Source organism: Lissotriton vulgaris, chromosome 1_1 (assembly GCF_964263255.1).
Source record: "Lissotriton vulgaris chromosome 1_1, aLisVul1.2, whole genome shotgun sequence".
Lineage (NCBI taxonomy): Eukaryota > Metazoa > Chordata > Amphibia > Caudata > Salamandridae > Lissotriton > Lissotriton vulgaris.
In genome coordinates this window covers 96049040-96072112 of record NC_141685.1, presented here as the reverse complement: position 1 = coordinate 96072112, position 23073 = coordinate 96049040, and the positions used below count along the sequence as shown (strand labels likewise).

The 23073-nt window shown below is 48.6% G+C and overlaps 2 protein-coding genes across 3 annotated transcripts in view; both read left to right on the top strand.

Annotated features, from left to right (window-relative positions):
* The window catches only part of LOC147737542 (uncharacterized), a 532291-nt gene that overhangs the window by 141418 nt on the left and 367800 nt on the right, over positions 1-23073 (top strand). The gene's annotated exons all lie outside the window — the stretch shown is intronic.
* LOC147737544 (uncharacterized) lies at positions 3349-4593 on the top strand. Of its 2 annotated transcripts, XM_086934913.1 has the most exons (2): positions 3400-3547; positions 3800-4593. In XM_086934913.1, the coding sequence occupies exons 1-2, from the start codon at positions 3400-3402 to the stop codon at positions 4591-4593; spliced, it is 942 nt and encodes a 313-aa protein (XP_086791039.1). The 2 variants fall into 2 exon arrangements, with proteins under 2 accessions (XP_086791031.1, XP_086791039.1); XM_086934905.1 differs by having other exon boundaries at positions 3349-4593.

Here is a 23073-nt window from a genome sequence, read left to right as displayed (position 1 = left end):
AACTGTGCTATGGTGACCACTGTCCGCACGAAGCAAAAAAGTGTTCCTTCTGAAATAAAAATAGAAAGTTATTCGTATAAATTGTAGCATCTACGATCTTCATTTCCAAAGCATCTTTATGTACAAGGACATGAGGGACATACAGGGGTGACATTCTTATGATGCATAACTGTTATTTCATTCAAAAACACATATAGTTTTCATGATGGTGTTTACCAACAATTTGTTTTTCTAAAGTACAATTTTACTAAATTGGACCCTGCCCTGGGTAACATTGCTGTCCCAGCCGTGCAGTTGTCACTCACGTGTTTAAAGATTTAAATAAGGTACATTGGAGGTAATGTCACCCGTTACGCAGAGCGTTTAGGTTTAGTTCTGAAATCAGTAGAGCTTCATGAAAAACGTACTGAAGGGTGGCTGCCGAAAGTACCATCAACTGTGCAGAACACGCATCGAATTCACTGGCACATGGTGTACAAATACGTCACGTTTTTAAGTTCTCAGAAGTTAGAAAGTGAGAAATGTAGGTCGACACCTATCTCCAGAAAGGGCATCTATAGAATCCACCCCACTTGGCTCACCCGAACCAGTCCTGTCTGCTCTCCATATCCCGTGACAATTACTTAACCTCGCCAGTAATAAACAAATCCCCCCTAAGCCGTGTTGTGATTGGGCTCAGCAGCTGTATTGACAGGCCGGGCTCTCGGGGTGGACAGGACCCTCCCATGTGGATTTAGCTGGAGGATAACACTGCCTGTCCAGAAGGCCCAGACACCTGGAGGACACCTTTAAGCCGCCTCCCAGCCGATTTGTACTTCAGAGGTGCCCTGGTGAGCCCCCCGTTGTAAGACGCAGACGCTAATTGGCTCAAGCAGCTTGTAAATCACTTTCTATAGGCGATGGGCGGCAGGGAGCTGACGCCTGCAGTGAACTGGGGATCAGCGGCCCCAACAGAGCTCAGAGCGGTAGAAAAACAACTTACATTTTACCCAGAATCATAGCAGTAGAGACAAGTAAAAAAAAAAGGAAACATCAATTTCTGATGAACTTAACTGTTGCCTGTCGCGGATTACCAGATGCGCTTTCTTATTTGACAGCATTCCTTTTCTGGTTTCATCCTTTCGCTCACAACCTCTGTATTGCCAGATCTATGTGTATCACCTGATCCTGTAGTCTCACATCACTGGCCTTGTTGCTAAGTGCAGGTGCTTGTACACTTCTTGCTTCGTGTTCAAGGTCCATCTTAGCTCATAACACAGTGCAAGGCATCTTGAGCACAAGGAAAGGAGTAACTTTAGTGTCACCTTCCATACCCAAGCTGAACCAACTTCCAACCATCTCACCATTCTTCTGTTTCCAACTGTTTCCGCTTGTGTCCAACTTGACCTTTACATGCGGCCCCTCCTTGTAAACAGCAGCAGTGTGTGGGGCTCGCAGTGTGTGGGGCTCGCAGTAATTGTGTGGGGGGCTTGCAGTGTGTGTGTGGGGGGCCTCGCAGTGTGTCGGGCTTGCAGTGTGTGGGGGGGCTCGCAGTGTGTGGGGGGGCTCTGTGTGGGGTCTCGCAGTGTGTGGGGGGCTCTGTGTGGGTGTGTGGGGGGCTCTGTGTGGGTGTGTGGGGAGGCTCTCTGTGGGTGTGGCTCTCTGTGGGTGTGTGTGTGTGGCATTTGCGAGAGATTAAGCTATTGGCATTGTTAAATGACAATGCCATTTATTTATGTTTTCAAAACCAACACATAAATAAAAATGTCATTTACAATGCCAATAGCTCTAACATTTGCAAAGGCGAAACCGTTGCATTGTAAATGCTTGTTTAAATATCTGTTTGGTGCCAGTGCATATGACTTTAATTTCTGCCTTTGGGGTTCTATGTTACAAGTCCATAGGGTGCATGTATCCTTTGTGAGCTTAATAAAAAGTTGAAAATTCTATAAATCCTCACTCCTACATCCAAGTTCTCTCAGGCTACAATTCTACACTCTGCTCTGTATGAAAAACAGCTCAACATTTTCAAAATTCTGCAACTCTGCATTGATTTGGCTTGTAAATTATATTTTGGGAAATTTTCATGTATTAAGTATTTAATTTTAATACTATAGGTGATTGAAATTACTGACGAAGAAAGGAAGATTTAGCACCAGGCAACTGAAGTCAGTGCCATAAGAAGGATTATTTTGAAAAACTGAAGGACATCCAGCCTTCTACGTTTAAACCATTTCCAAAATCTAGGTGTGGCAAGGAAGTGGGAGCTGAGGAAAGTACTATAATGTAAGTGAATTCTCTAATTTAGCAGTTCATTAACCCAGAGTAAAGCCATATCTGTGCATAGAATAACCTTCATCTAAAACATCATGTAATTCCAGAGAGGAAGCACACACTGCATAAAAGAAAGTTATAACAAAAGGTTTCTTCTGCAGACCATCAAAGAAAAGACGCTGAGAGAAGACTCCGAAGCTGACACGTTAACAACCAAAAGATTGGAAAATTACCTTTGTTCAACAACCGTTTTTAACCAGTTACCCAAGTTTGAGACTATCTGACTCTGGGTAGAAAACCACGACCCACTCTGCTCACTCTTGCGAAAACCTTAAAAATTCACCACTTTATTGTGTTCATAACCATCTCAGATTGTTTATTTTTTATTGTGTACTGTTCTGTATTTCTATGTAAATCGCCTCAACAGTATCTGCTGTGAATGAGTGATATGTAAAACTGTTAAATATAAAAATGGATTAAATGATCACAGTTGCGCTATAGGTAATGTAAATAAATCCTCGTCTTCGGAACTACAAACCTTAACCTTACACCAAACATAGAAAGGGTAAAAGGAACTGATGTTCTGAGACTCGTGATCCACAATCTTACTGTGCACGTTCTAACGCCCTCAGTTACTGCCATTACGTCAGTGCAAAAAGGTACTTATCAGTTTAATTAATAAATATCAGACTAACACCTTATCACTGCATTGCTAAGAACCTATACAAATAGATTTGAGAAAATCTTCAGTCACAAAATAAGTTGCTGCTGGAGAGGCTATAACCTAAAGACTATTATCTGCTAGAAATATTTCGACAGGTGTTACAGGGCTGCTTTCAGACATATTCTGCTCAATTGAAGTGTTAAGAAAATTACACACAATTTCTTTTAGAGATAAATGCTGAACATTATCTAAACAAGCCCAACTCTAAAATCGGGTTCACTCTTACTGTGGCATATAAGCAAAAGAAAACTAAACGTAGAGATATTAACTCTAGGAATACACGTTATAAAAACACGGACTGTGAGAACAAATTCAGTGTTCAAAACCGCCTCAATCAAGGCAAAATAACCTAAGGTGGGGAAAAAAGTTACATGTGCCAAAAAAGATACAGCCATAAATCTTATCTCACAGAATTTGACACAATGCACACTGGGGAAAACCACTCTCAGTGCAAAGTATGCCAAAAAAGTTTCAGGCATAAATCTTATCTCACTGTGCATATGAGAATCCACACTGGGGAAAAACCTTATCAGTGCTCTGAATGCCAGAAAAGGTTTAGTATCAAAGCGAGTCTATATCGACATGCATTAACCCACTCTGTGGAAAAACCTTACCAGTGCGCTGAATGCCCAAAAAGTTTCAGCCGTAAATCTTATCTCACTGAGCATTTGAGAATCCACACTGGGGAAAAACCTTATCAGTGCTCTGAATGCCAGGAAAGGTTTAGTATCAAAGCGAGTCTATATCGACATGCATTAACCCACTCTGTGGAAAAACCTTATAAGTGCGCTGAATGCCAGAAATGTTTCAGTGACAAAAGAGCACTTACTATACATACAAGGACCCACACTGGGGAAAAACCTTACCAGTGCTCTGAATGCCAAAAATGTTTCAGTTACCAAAGTATTCTCACTTGGCATAGAAGAACCCACACTGGGGAAAAATCTTTTCAGTGCTCTGAATGCCAGAAATGTTTTATTGACAAAAGCAGTCTCGCTTGGCATATAAGAACACACACTGGGTATAAACCTTTTCAGTGCTCTGAATGCCAGAAATGTTTCAGTATAAAAAGCAGTCTCACTCAGCATATAAGAACCCACACTGGGGAAAAACCTTATGAGTGCTCTGAATGCCACAAATGTTTCAGTGTAAAAAGCAGTCTCACTAAGCATATAAGAATCCACACTGGGGAAAAGCCTTATCAGTGCTCTGAATGCCAGATATGTTTCATTCAAAAAAGCAGTCTCACTCAGCATATAAGAACCCACACTGGGGAAAAACCTTATCAGTGCTCTGAATGCCACAGATGTTTCAGTGAAAAAATCAGTCTCACTCAGCATATAAGAACCCACACTGGGGAAAAGCCTTATCAATGCTCTGAATGCCACAGAGGTTTCAGTGAAAAATTCAGTCTCACTCAGCATATAAGAACCCACACTGGGGAAAAGCCTTATCAATGCTCTGAATGCCACAGATGTTTCAGTGAAAAAAGCAGTCTCACTTACCATATAAGAACCCACACTGGGGAAAAGCCTTATCAGTGCTCTGAATGCCAAAAATGTTTCAGCCAAAAATCTCAACTCAGTAAACATGTGAGAATCCACACTGGTGAATAAAATTATCAGTGCTCTTAATGTCAGAAAAGATTCAGAGGTAGAGAGGGTTTAAAGCACCATAAGAAAACACACCATTAAAATAATTCAGTGCTCCGAATGCCAGAAAAGCATTATTTTAAACGCAATCTCCCTCTACATGAGCAGACGCACACAGGGAAAAAACATTACCAATACTGTGAATGCCAGAAATTCCTATTTGATTGGCACAGCCTCGCTAACCATAAGCGACTCCATACTGATGAAAAACCTTATGAGTGCTTTAAGTGGCGTCACTAGGGGGGAGCGGGGGGTGCGGACCGCACCGGGTGTCACCCCATCATGGGATGTCACCAATCTGGTTAGTTAGCCTCAGCCTCGCCCTCACGGTACCTCTCTGCTGCAGCTGCCTGCCAGTGCTTCACTGCTTTTTATTTATAGTGCATCAGCATCTGTGCAAGCCTTGATTGAAGCCGCCGCCCACCGCAACTTTGTCTCAGCGCACCGAGTTGCGCACCTGCTTACAAAATAAAAATATTATACTACTCTGCAGTCAGTACAGTGATTGTGCACTGCAGCCACTGGCCAAGCACGCACGCACACTACGCACCGGTGGGGTCGGTGATGATTCAGATGCGTGGTGTACCCACCCAGTTTGGGTCCCAGGGCCGTCAATCTTTAGCGCTACCAATGACAGCCCTGGGACAGCCCCCGCGCGCTGTGCTCCTCTGGCGAGACTCGGAGACGGCAGCGCAGGGAAGTGCGTGTAGTGCTTCGCGCTGCTGCTAGAAATAAAGAATTCATGTGTGTGTCAGCAGCCTGAGCCATCTTCTTTGATATCCCGAGCGGAGGAGTGCCGTCGTCTCCCCTTCAAATTTGGGACAGTGGCCTGGGACTGGGACTGACTTGGGTTCGGAGGCAGTCGGTCACGGACGGTGAGAGAGAGAATAGAGAAATATAATTTTTAGAATGAAGTTTTGAACTCAATGAAGTGAGAAATGTGGCAGGGCAGGCACACAGTTCACTAGATTCAGATCGCAATAATCGCATTACCAGAGTGAGAGTCCCAGACAATCGTGGCCGGCCCCGGGCCCAGGATTAACGAACATGTGTAGCGCACCCAGGAGTTGTGATGCACCTGTTATGTGATCCCGGCGGCCTCTGTGAGATTCTTAGGCGGCAGGCCCGTTTAAAATACTAATGTATCCATGAATTAGGAGAAAGCGTCTCAGAACTCTACCATCTTTTTCTCGTCAAGAACAGTATTCTTACATAGGTGCTTGCATGATTAGAAACTGTAGAAATAGCGCTACTGTGCTAAATAAACTCTTATGTACTTGAATATTTAATTAAAAAAATCCCCTTCTGAACAACCAGTAAAACTAGCGTATATAATTGAAACCTTTCAACAGGCACTTTTCAGTTTGATTTTTCCAAAATTATCCTGGGAAAATTATACTGAGCAAAGTGCCGGGGTCACTTACTCGGTGCAAATGGGAGCTGAATGAATAATTTGTTGCCAGGGCTGTTTTAAATTTGATAGTCTGCGCAGTGGGTGCTGGGTGAGGGCGCTTGTGGGTGGGGTGGTGGAGCCTTTCTTAAGGTGCAGCAGATACAGGTGTGCCTACTTACCGCCATTCTCTACATCAAACTTTACTTGTCTAATCCAGATTTAAACGCTTGTTCTGAAACCATGTGACCCTGGGCAGACCTATTTATCTCTGCGTTCATTTTATGGTATATGTGCAGCGTTACAGAGCTGTCTGCATTGTAGTATAATGCAGATGAGTTTTATTGACCTCTACGGCATCCTACCGCCTCCTCCACAATACCCAGGGGGGCTTCTGTAATTCTGCCTCAAACTGGTTCCTTTAGAGAAATACTCACTGAAACGAGGTGATCTGTGTACCGCGTCTCATGTTTGAAAAGCTGCTCCTGCTACAGTGTGCATTTTGTAAAATGCCCGGATTGGCCATACTGCCACGTTAGCATTCCCCTGATGGGCTGCAGGTGATAGGGCTACTTTCAGAACAGAATGGGCTTCCTGGGTGACCAAGCCATGCCCCATAGCTTCAGCCCACTCTCAGCCTCTTGAAGTGCAGGGCGGGTTTGAATATATTCGCCAGAGCAGGATTTAGCTTCCAGTCTGGCCCTGTTAATGGTATAACTTGCATGGATACCAGTTTCAAAATCTAGATATTCACTAACAGAGCAATGAAGAATGGAAGTCGTTTTCATTGCCGTGGCATAGCTTGAGAATCCATCCCTTTCCTGAACTTGTCACATCTCACCTGGGCCCTCAACGACTGACAGGTCCACTATCAATAATAAGCCATGTAGGTAAATGACTTGATACGGATAATTTTGAATATAGTAACAATACAAAATAGCCAAGAAGTGTTTTTCAAACTATCTATGATGCATGGCTGATATGATAGAAGATTAACTAGATTATGTGTGTTACCTGCTTTTAACAAAAGTAAGCAACTCACAATGCCAACATATAACACAACATTAAAATATATGTTCGAGGCATGTGGGCTGCTGAATTCATATCTGTGCATAGATCGCCGCCTAGTGTTGGGTCCGGATGATTGCACATTGTTGTCCTGGAAGAGTCTTCGAAGTATCACGAGATAGGTGGCTCCTCCCCTGGACTACAGTGCGCATGGGCATCGCCTCCATCCCCAGATTGTTTTTTTCCGCCATTGGGTTCGGATGTGTTTTCGGTTCCGTCTGTCGGAATCGATAATAGTTTAACTTTCCTAACTCAAGACCAAAAGGTCTTTAGGCTTGGCGCCGGTATCGTTTTTCGTTCGGGTTTGACTATTCTTCAGCTCCGAACTCTTGCTACCCTTCCGCGTGCTGTCGGCGCGGACGGGCCTACACGACGCTCCAGACATGGAACGAACTCCGTTCAAGAGGTGCCCGGTGTGCACCTCCAAGTATTCACACCTCGATGTGCACCCAGTGTGCAACAAATGTCTGTCGCCGGACCATGACGAGGACAGGTGTATGGCCTGTTCAAAGTTCCGGTGTAAGAAGACTCTCAAGCTTCGTCGGGCCGCTAGACTCCAGGCCCAGTTATCTGTGCCCCCGCCAGACTACATCTTCGAAGAAGACGTTGGAGACGACAATGTCTTTCAAGTTTCGGACTCTAGCCCGGCGTCGGAGGAAGAAAGCTACGACGCGGGAGACGAGGAGTTTGATGAAGTCGTCGGTGAAGTAGGGGACGACGATGGGGCCATTGCCACCGTGGAGGATAGCTCGGAGGAGGAGCATCCTCAGACTGACTCAGGGGTCAACCCCCGTTACACGGCCCAGGTCGAGGGATCGCCTTCGGGCCTTACCCAAGACCCTGTTAACCGTCCCACGGCCTCGCCTCCGGGCCCGGCCACGGACATTTCTGATGTGCCACTCCCGTTGAAGAAAACGAAAGTGAAGCCATCGGGGTCTACACCAACGGTTTCGAAACCGAAAGTGAAAGTCGCTCTGGTGGGACAGACGGCTCCAGAGGCCTCAAAGTCCAAGAAATTCAAAATGGCCGACGGCAAGAGCCACGCCAAGATGGCCGACCCGAAGATCCAGGTGTCGAAGCCGAGGGCGAAGACGTCCGACGCGGCCGCGTCGGCGCCGAAGGGGGTCGAGGTCCAGGACCCGAAAAAGGCTCCGAAGAAGCGTCGGGACGGCGCCGAAGATCTGGCTGCGCCGGCTCCGGCCGTCAAGGCCAAAGATGGTGATGTGTCGGCTCCGAAGACCGTGCCTTTCACCGACCCGACTCCGGACTCGGGAAAATCGCTCGAGCCGGTCCAGCCCTCTCCGGCCTTAGCCAAAAAGGTCGTCGAGTCCCTGCAGAGGATTCGGAAGGACGCTGAGGCTCCCGAACCGAAGGATGTGGCGCCGAAGCCTACACCGAAGCCGGCGAAGGCGCAGACGCCTATCCGCTACATGCTGCCGCCGAAGTCGACGCCGAAGGCTTTCGCTTCGAAGCATGGGGCTGGGGTGCCTTTGAAGGTGGTTTCAACGCCCAAGGCGTCCTTGGTGGTGCCGAAGCATCGACTCCAGCCGCTCGCAGATGAGGAGCGTCGGGAGGTTATTATCGACGCCAACACCGGGAAGCTCTCCCTCCTCAAACGGAAGATCACCACGGAGCCGGTGTTGGAAAATTATCGTATTCCACTCAAAAACAAGAAGGACTCTGCGGGTACTTCTGCCCCTATAGAGCCTGCATCTCCACATAATTTAGACCTTTCACCAACGCATTCCAACGCTGGAGAAGGTGACGGAGATGAGGAGGACGAGTACACCTATCCAGCATACTCGGATCCAGAGGAGGTACATGAACCTTGGTCCGCCGGAGGCGACCCTGAGGACCCGCACTCCGGTCATGAACCGCAGCTCTTTGCTGCAAAGACTTCTCCCACAGAGGACTCTGCAGCCTTCAACGCTCTGATTGAGAGGGCTGCAGCTAATCATGATGTAGACCTACATTCAGATCCTGTGGATGTCGATTTTTTGTTTGACACTTTCTCAGTGGCTGAGAAGTCGGTCAAGACACTGCCTATGCTGAAGGGAGTGCTGAAGCATGCGCCAGAGGTATTCAAGGAGCCCACTCGGGCGCGAGTCATCAATCCTCGAATTGATAAAAAATACAAGGCAGCGCCCTCGGATCCAACGTACATCAGGGGACATTTGCCACTGGATTCTTTGGTGGTTTCCAACGCACGTAAGCGGGCGAACTCGCAGACAACGGGTGACGCTCCTCCCCCAGACAAAGAGTCAAAAGTATTTGAAGCCTCGGGGAAAAGAATTGCTGCGCAGGCAGCTAATATTTGGCGCATTTCGAACACACAGGCCCTTCTTGCACGCTACGATAGGGCGCATTATGACACCCTGGAAACACTTCTGCAGCACTTGCCTGATCAGTACAAGGAGGCAGGTGAAATGTTGATTCAGGAAGGGAAGTTGATTACCAACGCTTCCATCAAATGTGCGCTGGACGCGGCTGATACTGCCTCCAGGGCGATCAACACTAGCGTGTTGCTGAGAAGGCATGCGTGGCTTAGGATATCCGGATTTAAGCCAGATATTCAGACAACAATCCTGAACCAAACAGTTAATCCTGACCACCTGTTTGGCCCCGATGTGGATGCGACACTTGAAAAGATGAAAAAAGACACGGACACGGCCAAGTCTATGGGGGCCCTCCAGTCTCAGCAGTTTCGGGGTGGTTCCTTTCGCCGCTCCAATCACAGAGGCACCTCAAGGGGTCAGGCATCGCAGTCCACACAGTATTACAAGACCAACACCCAGACCTCATACACAAACAAGAGTAGAGGTGGTTACAGGGGCAACAACATCAAAGGCAGGGGACGTGGAAACAACAGCTCCAGGTCCTCCACAGCCAACAAACAGTGACGCCTTGTCACTGCCCCCCGACCACACAACACCGGTCGGGGGGAGACTCCAGCAGTTCCTGCCCGCGTGGAAATCCATCACCACGGACAGGTGGGTCAAGTCTCTTATCCAGTACGGTTACTGTCTAGAACTTACTTCCACTCCACCGAACATACCTCCAAGAAGCCGTCCTATGTCCGGCGAGCACTTGCACTTGTTGCAGTAGGAGGTTCAAGTCATGCTGCAAAAAGGGGCAATAGAGGTCGTCCCACTGCAAGAAAGGGGAACAGGAATTTACTCTCTGTACTTTCTAATCCCCAAAAAGGACGGATCCCTAAGGCCCATCCTGGACCTCAGGCCCCTCAACTGGTACATTCTATCGGAGCACTTTCACATGCTCACGTTGCAGCAGGTTCTCCCCCTGCTTCGGCAAGGGGACTTCCTGGCTACGCTAGATCTAAAGGATGCGTATTTTCACATCCCCCTGCATCCTTCCCACAGGAAGTACCTCAGATTCACGATTCTAGACCAGCACTACCAGTTCAGGGTTCTGCCTTTCGGGGTCACCACGGCGCCAAGGGTCTTTACAAAGTGCCTGGCGACTGTGGCAGCGCATCTATGACGCCAGAACGTCCACGTCTATCCCTATCTGGACGACTGGCTCATTCAGGCAAAGACGGAACAGCAGTGCGCGGACCACGTGTCCCGCACAATTCACCTCCTGCACGATCTGGGATTCTCGCGGAACTATCCAAAATCCCATCTCCAGCCCGCCCATATACGGCAGTATCTGGGCGCGACAATAGACACTCTGGCAGCCACTGCGCAGCCAAATTCAGTGAGAATCGCCAGTATCCAGACGCTGATCCAACGATTCAGACCTCAGCACTCGCTTCCAGCGAAAGTGTTCATGCAGTTGATAGGCATGATTGCCTCCTGCATCTCCATCGTCCCCCACGCGAGGTTACATATGCGTCCGCTTCAGGAGTGCCTGGCACGTCAGTGGACTCAGGCTCATGGGCAACTGACAGACCTAGTGTTGGTGAGCGGTCGGGCATACAACTCTCTGCATTGGTGGAATCCACAAAACCTTTGCAAGGGCCGACCATTCCAGGAGCCTGTGCCACAGATTATCCTGACAACGGATGCTTCTCTCCAGGGATGGGGAGCGCATGTACTCCACTACACAGTGCAGGGACTATGGACACTACAGCAAAGGAAGATGCACATCAACGTTTTGGAACTGATGGCAATCTTCATGGCCTTGAAGGCATTCAAAGTACATCTGTGCAACAAAGTCGTGTTGATCCGGACGGACAACATGACGGCCATGTACTACATTCAGAAACAGGGGGGCACACACTCTCCGCAGCTGTCTCATCTGGCTCAGAGCATGTGGAAGTGGGCCATTCAGAGGAACATCTTCCTCATGGCGGAGCATCTCCCGGGCAAAGACAACCAGATGGCGGACCTGCTCAGCAGGCACAGCCACCAAATGCACGAGTGGGAGATACATCCATCAGTACTCCAACCGTACTTCCAAAGGTGGGGTCATCCAGAGATAGACCTGTTCGCCACAAAGGAGAACGCAAAATGCCAAAGCTTCGCCGCCAGGTTCCCACACCCGCAATCGCAGGGCAATGCGATGTGGATGAACTGGTCAGGCAGATTTGCGTACGCTTTTCCCCCAGCACCTCTGATACCGCTGGTGGCACGCAAACTCAGGCAGCACCCGATGACTCTCATCCTGGTTGCTCCAACGTGGGCTCGCCAACCATGGTACACCACGTTTCTGGAACTCTCAGTGGTACCGCATCAAAGGCTTCATCTCACTCCCAGCCTTCTGACGCAGAGCCATGGCGACATTCAGCACCCAGATCCGCAACAGCTCAACCTGGCGATCTGGCTCCTGAAGTCCTAGAGTTTGGCTACCTCAATCTTCCTCCCGATTGCATGAACATTATTCGGGAGGCAAGAAAGCCCACTACTAGAGCTTTTTATGCGGCTAAATGGAAGAGGTTTGTCATTTACTGTGTAAACCACGATATTGACCCGCTAGATGCTTCCATTCAAAACATCATTTGTTACCTGTTCCACCTGTATCAATGCAATTTGGCGTACTCTTCCATCCGCATTCACCTGTCTGCTATGGCAGCATACCTCCAGAATAGGCAACACCTGTCACTTTTTAAGGTCCCTGCTATCAAGGCTTTTCTGGAAGAACTCAAGAGAGTCATTCCACCAAGGACCCCACCAGCTCCAGAATGGAACCTCAATGTGGTTCTTACAAGGCTGATGGGTCCTCCCTTTGAGCCACTGCACTCTTGTGAGCTTCAGTTTCTGACTTGGAAGGTTGCTTTCTTAGTAGCAATTACATCGCTACGGAGGGTTAGCGAGTTGCAGGCGCTCACCATCCAGGAACCTTTCTTCCAAGTACATGCTAACAGGGTTGTACTCCGCACTAACCCGAAATTCTTACCCAAGGTTGTATCTCAATTCCATATGAACCAGACAATTGAGTTGCCAGTGTTTTTCCAAAACCCAGAGACACTGGCGGAGCGGATGCTCCACACCCTTGACGTTAAGAGAGCCTTGATGTACTATGTTGACAGGACAAAAGATTTTCGCAAAACCAAGAAGCTTTTCGTTGCTTTTGCATCACACCACAAGGGAAACGCTATCTCCACAGCTGGGATCGCTAGGTGGATCGTGAAATGCATTCAGATCTGTTACGCTAAAGCTAAACGCACTCTCACTATCCCATCAAGAGCCCACTCCACCAGGAAGTTGGGGGCCTCTATGGCTTTCCTAGGTAACATTCCCTTGGAAGATATTTGTAGAGCAGCCACATGGTCTACCACACATACTTTTACTAAACATTACTGTGTAGACGTGCACTCCAAACAGCAGGCAGCTGTTGGTCAGGCTGTTCTCAAAACACTTTTTCAGACTGCTGCAGCTGGCACGGGCGGCCGCCGCTAATGGAGGGACTGCTATGTATTCTATGCACAGATATGAATTCAGCAGCCCACATGCCTCGAACTGCAAATGCTACTTACCAGTATGCATCTGTTCTTGGCATGTAGGGCTGCTGACATTCATATCGCCCACCCTCCTCCCCGGCGCCTGTAGCAGCTGCAGTATTCATATACATATATGCTCATAGCATGGTCATCACTCACATACTTCACTCCATCTCTGCCAATGGCTAAAAACAATCTGGGGATGGAGGCGATGCCCATGCGCACTGTAGTCCAGTGGAGGAGCCACCTATCTCGTGATACTTCGAAGACTCTTCCAGGACAACAATGTGCAATTATCCGGACCCAACACTAGGCGGCGATCTATGCACAGATATGAATGTCAGCAGCCCTACATGCCAAGAACAGATGCATACTGGTAAGTAGCATTTGCAATATATTTTAATATAATTAACACATATGTACATTAAATACATTCCTTCAGAAAGGCAATATTTCTCTCCATGTGGTCTCATACCTGGTGTGTCACACAGTTTGGTGCTTACTTTCCATCCATGTTAAAGAACAGTAGATGTTTCAGCACCCAGGCGAATGTGCTGTATAGCTAAATACATAGAATGTCCCAAAGGCGAGACCGATTGCATTGCAAATGCTTGTTAATCTTGGTGATGGTGTCTTGGTACACTACTTGTGGCGTCTTCTTCCACATTGCTGGTGGTGTCTTTTCTCACAGTAATGGTGCGCCTTTCTCACAGCAGTGGTGTCTTTTCTTACACTGGTAGTGTTGTTGTATACTAGTCATACCATCATTTCTCACAGTAGTAGTAGTGTCTTTCTTTGCTGGCATTGGGGTTTCCTTCATCCTGGTGGCACTGTCTCTTCTCACACTAGTTCTGTTGCTTTTCTTACACTGATTTTGGTGTCTTTGCACACTAGTAGTGGTGCCTTTCTACACTTACGGTGATGTATTTTCTCACACTGGTGGTGGTAGCGTTCTTTCCCTCACTAGCTGTGTGGTTTTGTTTCGTGCTGTTGTATCTAACATTATACACTAGGGATGGTGTCTTTTCTAACATTGGTGGTTGTGCCTTTGTATGTACACTAGTCGTAGTGTCTTCTTTCACAGTGGTGTCTTTCTCACACTAGTTGTGCGTCTTTTCTCATGCTGGCTGGTGTGTCTTTTCTTACACTTGTGGCAGTGTCTGTACAGCAGCAGTGGTGTCTTTTCTCATTATAGTGACAGTGTCTTTGTTGACTGGCCTCTTCCTGGACCCTCATGTTCAATTGCCACTTTTCCCTCAAATTTTCTTGGTGGGGAAAAAATCCCACCCCGCCATTGCTCCTTGCAAGGGTCAGGCTCGCTCGCTATGCACCATATGGAGGCTGGTCAAATAACATTTGCCAGGGCTGCTTTGAGCTCCCAGTCCGGTCCTGAAGCTGTAGCAATCTGGTTCATTTCTATTCTGTGAGTGTGAGTCAGGACTCAGGCCTCAGAAGCATCGCTTCTGAACTGCCCACACCTTGGTGATTAAAAGCACAGCACTAGGATCTGGCAGCCATTGAGAACAGAGATTGGCTGCCTGCCTTATTTCCAACTCCGACACACACAAAAACAGAAATTACCAATTCAACGGGTGAATTATCTTTTTTGTGCACTCTTAGTCTTCACAGACAGTCAGTGCTATAAATTAGGAGAGCTTCAGCAGTCAGCTTTAAAGAGACGTGTCAAGAAGCGATCTCTGATCATAATTTATTTCAGAGCTGGTCGTGTTTGCTACATTATTTATGTGTGACTGCACGAAATAATCCAAAAAAACAAGCTCTCTTGCTTTGGCTCTTTCTTAGAAAGTTTCCCACTGATCTGTTAAATGTGTACTGGTACAAAAAAAGGGAAGTCATGAGGGGGTGACACCAAGATTTACCCGCACCGGGTGACACCAACCCTAGTGACGCCACTGAGTGCTTTGAATGCCAGATAAGCTGCATGAGAAACTCCACACTGGAGAAAATCCTTTTGCCATAAAAGCTTGAATCTGAAAGACAGAGTTATGCTTCATGAGAGATCCCACTCTGGGGAAAAACCTTATGAGTGCTCGAAATGCAAGCACAGTCTTGAATACAATGTCATTTCACATAAGAGAATTCACACTGGACTAAAGCCATATACAGGTGGGGAAAGCCAGAAACGTTATACTCAGAAAGGAGATCTCACTAAACATGAGAAATGCATCCACATGAGGTGAAAAGTAAGGCATATCTTGAGTTGCAGGAAATCTTCTAACAACCTGACTTTACATGAGAGAGCACATATTGTAGTTGCAATAGGATTCATCAAGAAACACTTGCAGGATAACTTAGGCTGGCCGCATGCAACCTCCAAAGAAATTTCAGGCCTGGAAATATTTTTAATTGCAACAGAATCCACAATTTGAGTATCTGAAAGTTACAAAACTCTCAAGGTCTTTACTTTACACAGAGAAGTGTTAGTGCTTGCAAAAATCAACTAATTGCCAAAGAAATCACAATAATAATGTCTTAAATATCCACCCAAAAGGTTTCTACTCGCCCTTGTTTCTTAACATATGACTGATATCTATTTTTCCATGATAAGATTAAGCCTATGAGGAGTTCCTCGGTGAGGAACTCCGCAAAGTGACAAAAAAACTTGGCGGTCTACACGGAGTTCCGCGAGCAGTGGAGTGCGTAAGGGTCATGCCGTTTGTGGTGATTTCATCCCATGTCGGAGGATCATTTGCCCTTCTCTTCCAGGAAGTTATGGATCTCTTTGCCAAGGGAGCTATCAAACCCATCCCTGTGCCAGATGTAGGTCAGGGTTGCTACTCCCACTACTTCTTGGTACCCAAAAAGACATAGGCCTGCATCCTATCTTAGTCCTCAGGGACATCAACCGCTTCCTCCGAAAGGAGAAGTTCAAGATGTTAACCTTGGCTCAGGTCTTGTCTGCCTTCGACCCTGGAGATTTGATGGTAGCGTTGGACTTGCAGGATACTTACTTTCACATCCCCGTCTTGCCTGCCCAACGGTTCACGGTAGGCCACACTCATTTTCAGTTTACCATGCTCCCCTTTGGCCTTATCAGCCCCCCCCCAGGTGTTCACGAAAGTGATGGCGGTGATCGCAGCTCATCTGCGCAGATCAGGGGTTCCAGTCTTCCCCTATCTCGACGACTGGCTGTTGAAGGCGAGCTCACCCAGGTCGTCTCCCACCTCAAGACTACGACGGACTTCCTATATTTGCTGGGGTTCACAGTTAGCATGCTGAAGTTGCACCTGATTCCCTCCCATAAGCTCCTTTCCATCAGGGCGGTTCGGGACACAGCACAGTTTTGGGTCTATCCTCCATAGCAGCACGTCCAGGATATTTGGGCTTTGATACCGATGTTTCAGCCTCCATCCCGGTGTTCGGTGAGAATGACCCTGAGGCTGCTGGGCCTCAGGGCCTCCTGCATCCTGCTGGTGCATCATGCCAGATGGCATGTACGTGCTCTGCAGTGGGACCTGAAGTTCCAGTGGGTGCAGCACCAGGGGAATCTTTCCGGTGACATTCAGATTTCGGAGGGGACTGCAAGTCAGTTGCAGTGGTGATTCACGAACCAGGATTTGGTCAACAGCAGATCCCTCTCCCTTTCCCAACCTGAGTTCACAGTAGTGACGGATGCGTCACTCCTGGGATGGGGCAGCCATATGGGAATGGCGGAGGTCAAAGGCCTCTGGTCTCTGGCGAAGTCCAGGCACCACATCAACCTTCTGGAGCTCCGGGCGATTTGTCTTGCACTGAAGGCAAGGAAGAGTGGTGCAGGTGTTCACGGACAACACCACCGCCATGTGGTACTGCAACAAACAGGGCAGGGTAGGGTCGTGGACCCTATGTCAAGAGGCTCTTCTCCTTGGACTTGGCTGGAACATCAGGGCATACCTCTGGTGGTTCAACACCTAGCAGGTTCCCTGAACGCCAGGGCAGAGAAACTCCGCCGCCGGTACATGATGGATCACAAATGGCGTCTTCACTCGAAAGTGGTGCAAGGTCTCTTTTAGCAGTGTGGAGAGCCTTGGTTTGATGTATTCGCCACCGAAGAGAACGCGCAATGTCAGCAGTTCTGCGTGTTGGAGTTTTCAAGACGGCTCTCGCTTGGCAACGCTTTTCATTACTAGTGGAGTTGAGGCCTCCTGTATGCCTTTCTGCCTGTACCACTTCTGCTAAAATTGCTGAAGAAGATCAAACGCGACCGATCCCAAGTCATTCTTGTGGCTCCGGACTGGGCACGAAGAGTCTTGTACCCCGAGCTCTTGAGCTTGGCCATCGATCCTATTGTTAACAGATTTCTGAAGTGCATTACTCATCTCTTTCCACCTTCTCCTTTCGTAATGCCCCAGTGGGACTTGAATCTTGTCCTCACTTATCTTATGTGTCCTTCTGCAGTAGGAGATCTCTGTGTATAGTCATAATCTTGTGAATAGTCCCGCCCATGTGCGTGGTCCCCGGAGCAATCAAAATAGTCTCCTAAGTTGTCTTCTACTGCAGTCCTGCATAGACACTTTAGAGAAAATCATGACAAATAATTCAGCCTAAAACTACAAGGCTACATTGGCCAGCACTTCATCTTGAAGTGAAAAGATTAGCCAAATAATATTAAATTCTACACATTTTGTAAAGTTTCACATCTAGAGAATCTCCCCTTCACAAAAATCCTTTGTCATGATAGAGAGGAAGGGTTGGACAGATAAGCCCCATATGCTGCCATTATGTGTCTGGAAAAGGGATACCGTGCCTTTAAGTAACTCTCCAAAGACCCTCGGTATCCCAGGATGCACAGCCAAAGGCCTTTTACTTTCAGTTCTTTTTTCCGGCTCCTGCTAGCAGGACCCTGGAGCATTGAGCTCTACCTTTTTGGGTATATCTTCAATTTGTGAAGCTTTTCTAGTGACTTGAGTGTTTCACTTGATATCTGGGGTCTTCCTCTTCCAGTTGCTGTGTTTTTTTCCCAGTTTTGCCACCTCTTTATTGTCGAAATGCCAGCTTCATTTGACAAGTGCCCTGAGTGTGGTAGGAAGAAGGCTAAATCTCACCCCCACAGAGTATGCATACTCTGTCTCCCTTCCACCCATGACCATGACTCCTGAGATATTTGTCACTCAGGGAGAAGATTCGTCTCCAAGGCCTAGAACAGAGGAGACATCAAGAACCAGGTGGGACTTCTGGGCATGGAGGGACTCTGTCATCATCCTCTGCCCGTGCCTTGGCCTCTGGGGGGGCTCCCCAGTCAAGAAAAGGCCCAGAAACTGCACCAGTCCCAGTCGACATCGACATTGATGGCTTTGACTTCGGCGTCGAGAGGTATGACTACCATCTGTTCCCCGTCGACCCAGGGCTCTGGGTCGAAGCGACGTCGACGCTCGGCGTCGAGGGGCAGGATCTCGAGACCTCGGATGAGATTGACGTCGAGGACTTCACCGGCGTCGACACACCATCGACGTCGTGATGAGTCCCGAAGAAGCAGGCGACACTGCCGTTCGCCATTAAGGTTGACGAGACATTCGACGTCGAGGAGAGGAAAATCGACGTCAAGGCGAGGACGTTCGATGTCCAGGAGTTCATCGACGTCAAGAAGGTCATCGACGTCAAGAAGGTCCTCGACGTCAAGAAGATCGACGTCGAGAAGAGCGACTTCAAAGAAGTCGACGTCGAGGAAGGATCAGTCGACGTCAAAGAGGACGTCAAGGCCCAGGACTGTGTCTAGTGCCTCTGTCGTGAGCGTCTCATCATCATCATCGGCCAGTCCGCGGTCGTGGCGGCACCGGCGCTCGCTCTCAGAGATATCTGCCTCCAGTGCGTCCTCCCCGGGGTCTACTCATAAGAAGAGGAGAGTTGTTAGGTCACCAGACTCTGATTATTCCCGGACCTATTCGCCCTCAAGGCCCAGGACGCCTACACCTCCTGCTCTTCCGCAGCAGATTCCTCCACCACCACCGCCTCCTCCTCCTCCACCGCCTCCTCCTCCAACACCGCCACGGCCTCCACAGCCTTTGGTTCCGGCTCAGCCTCTTCTGCCTCCGCACCCTCAAAGGCCCAGAAAACCGAGGTCAAGGTCCAGAGGGAGGCATTGCTCTCGCAGTGAGCGTAGGTCTTCGACGAGCTCACGTCATCGTCGTAGTCAGGAAAGGTCACAGTCCAGGTACACTGACTCATTCAGTGACAGGAGATATTCTCCCACTTTGTCGGACTCTCCTCCTACGAGAGTGTCACCCGTGGATGACATTGTGACATTCCAGGATGTGCTGCTGAGGGGGGCAGCGAAGTTGGGGATCACATTGACGTGCCCTCTCCTTCCACCTCTGTGATCTTTGAAACATTGCAGCGCAGGCACCTCTCTCGTTCTTTGCTGCCTTTGGTGCCAGGGCTGGAGGAACCGGCCATGGAGCTGTTTCTGACACCGGCCTCGGTGAAGTCAGCGCCATCTCGGCTTCAAAAGAAGTACAGGCCCCAAGATTCTGATCCAGCGTTTTTGAGGTCAGATCCTGTCCCGGATTCCGTCATTGTGACAGCGGCCAAGAAGCAGCATTCTACTGCCCCTTCGTCTACAGTTCCTCCGGACAAGGAGAGCCGTCAAATGGACTCAGCAGGAAGGAAAGTCTGCAGTACTGCTGCCACCTCTATGAAAGCGGCGAGGACCTCAGCGCTGTTGGGTCGCTATGACTGCCCTTGTGGGAGTCCCTGCAGCAGTTCATTGAGCTCCTCCCGAGGGATAGGAGAGAAGACTTTCAAGAGATATTGAATGAGGGCATGATGGTCTCAAATCAGGTCATCAGTTCGGCGGCAGACGCCTCTCTCCTGGCTGCTCATGGGTACTGTCACGGCATCAACTTGAGAGGCCATTCATGGTTGTGCCTTACCTCTCTTACGCCAGAGGCACAACAGAGGATCGCTAACTTGCCCTTCTCGGGATCTACCCTTTTCGAGACTCATGCGGATGAAGAAATGGCCTGCATGAAGTAGAGACACTGAAGGCTGTAGGTTTGGAAAAACCAAAGGAACAGCGGAAGTCCTTCCGCCCTTTCCAGAGGCGTTACTCTTCCCAGAGGCGAGGGCAAGGTCGCCAAGCTGGCCAGCAGCAACAACAATAGCAGCAATACCAGCGACAGCCCTTCGAGAAGCGTCAGAGGGGCAGAGGCGGACACAGGCCTCCTCGCCCACAAGGGCCCGGCCGGGTCTAAGCCCTGGGGAGTTACTTCCCCCTTGTCCATTATCCGCTCCGGTGGGGGGAAGCATACAAAATTACTTGGCAGAGTGGAGAAAAATTACTCAGGACAAGTGGGTGCTGAATATTGTTTGCAATGGATACAGTCTTCATTTTGTCAGGCCTCCTCAATCAACTCCACCGGTTCGTTCAAACTACCAGCTGCGTGAACTTCAAGCGGAGGCCGATACCCTGTTAGGAAAAAGGGCGATAGAAGACGTCCCTCTGTCTCAGAGGGGAAAGGGTCTATACTCAAGGTTCTTTCTGGTACGCAAAAAGGACAAGAACGAGTTCAGGCCCATTCTGAATTTGCGACAAGCAAACAAATGGATTCGTAGGGAGAAATTTTGCATTCTGTCTTTGCACTGGATTTATCCTCAGCTGTAACAAGGAGACTGGCTTTGCACAATAGATCTGCAGGATGCGTACTTCCATGTGCCCATTGCACTGAAACACCGGAAGTTCCTGCACTTCCTAGTCGGCACCAATCACTATCAGTACACCGTACTACCATTTGGACTGAAGGCTGCACCTAGGACTTTTTTTAAATGTATGGCAGTGGTGGCAGCGCACCTGAGAAAGGACAAGGTGTTTGTCTACCCGTATCTGGACGACTGGTTGATCAAAGCCTCCACCTTCCAGGAAGCGCAATTGCATTTCAACAGGACGGCCGTTCTGTTGAACCAGCTGGGTTTGCACATCAACATGTCGAAGTCTGTTCTGACTCCTGTTCAGTGCCTGCATTAGTTGGGAGCCTCCATCAATACTCTCTCAGCAAACGTTTCTCCTTCGGAGGAATGACGCTTATCGATCCTTCGGAATATCAGGCTCTCATGTCCGTTCCATCAACGACAGTGAGGACGGTTTCTTCTCTTCTGGGGTCGATGGCCTCTTGCATCTTCCTCACACCACATGCACGTCTCCACATGAGACCACTGCAGGAATGTCTGGAGGATTAGTGGGACCAGAAACGAGGGAGCTGGGATGACAGGATCCAACTGTCTCTACACGCTCAACAGTCCCTGAGATGGTGATGTTCAGCAGAGAATCTCCGTTCCACAAGGACATTCCCATACAGACTATCGTGACGGATGCTTCTCTCCACGGCTGGGTAGCGCATTCAGACCATCCACAGATCCAAGGAACGTGGTCCCAGGAGGAATCCATGTATCATATCAATTTTCTGGAACTCAGAGCTGTTCACTTTGCGCTGAAAGCCTTTCATCCGTCCTTCCAGACCAACTCCTTGCTTGTACAGACGGACAATATAACCACAATGTATTACCTTAACAAGCAGGGGGGCTCGAGATCGCACACACTGTCACAGGAGGCCAGAGGACTGATGATAACAGCTACCCATCTGACAGGTGTGCAGAATGCTCAGACGTACACACTCAGCAGGCTGGTCCAGGAGAACCACGAGTGGGTCCTAAACGATGAGGTGCTAGGAAGCATCTTCGAAAGATGGGGAACTCCAGAAACACATCTGTTCGTCACCGGCAAAAACCGAAAATGCAGAGACTTCGCCTCCAGGTTTTTCCAACCGGGGAACTCTGGGGAATGCGCTATGGATCAGCTGGTCGAACAGCTTTCTGTACGCTTTTCCACCCATTCCCATGATTCTGGCAGTACTCATCAAGCTGTCTCAATCCAGAGCACGAATGATCCTCATTGCTCCAGAGTGGCTTCGACAGTGGTGGTTCACGGACCTGCTCTACGGGTCTTTCCAACCCCACCTGTGGCTGCCATGTCGGCTGGACCTTCTCACGAAGTTCTGGGGGCTGATGGTGAACCCCAACCTCTCATCGTTGAGTTTGGCAGCATGGCTCCTGAGATAGTGCTATATGGACACTTGAACTTGCCTGACAATTGCATGGAAATACTCAAGGAGGCAAAGAGACCTTCCACAAGGACTTCCTACGTCTGCAAGTTTAAGAGGTTCTGCATCTGGTGCACGTCCAAAAATTATGATCCTACCTCCTGCCAGGAAGATGTCATCCTTCCATACCTCTTGCACTTGGCTCAATCTGGTCTGTTTTTCCATTCTATTAAGGTTCACCTCGCAGCATTAACTGTGTATAGGAAATGCCCTTCACAAACATCCTTCTTCTAGATTCCTGTAATTAAGGATTTTTTGGAAGGATTGAAGAAAGTATTTCCCCCCTGTTCGGTGTCCGTCGCCTTCATTGGAGCTGAATGTGGTGCTGTCTCGCTTGATAAAGGAACCTTTTGAACCTATTCATAAGGCTTCACTACAGCATTTATACTGGAAGGCGGCCTTCCTTGTGGCTATTGCATCGGCCCGCAGGATGAGTGAAATCCAGGCCATGTGCTGCCAAGAACCTTATACTGTATTTCGTGCTTCTAAGGTCGTGATGCGAACTCACCCTAAGTTCCTTCCTAAAGTGATTTCTGATTCCATGTCAATCAGACGATAACTTTGCCTACGTTTCTTCAACATCCTTGCACTCCAGCGGAGAGGTCTCTTCATTCCCTGGATGTAAGAAGAGTTTTGAAATTCTACTTGGATAAGACCAAGGACATTCGTAGGTCAGACCAATTGTTTTTCAATTATGGATCGGTCAGGACTGGTCTTGCCACCTCAAAACAGTCCATCTCTAGGTGGATTGTGTCCTGTATCCAGTTATGTTACCAAAAGGCTAACAAAACATTAGGGGAAAGCCTATGGCTCATTCCACCAGGGGCAAAGCAGCTACAACAGCTTTGCTACGTAATGTTCCCATTGCAGATATCTGCAGGGCGGCCACTTGGAAGTCAGTCTAAACACTACTGTTGGGACTCTGATGCCAGAGCAGATGCTGAGGTCGGGCAGGCTTCGTTGAGAAATCTGTTTGCACAGTAGTGGTGTTG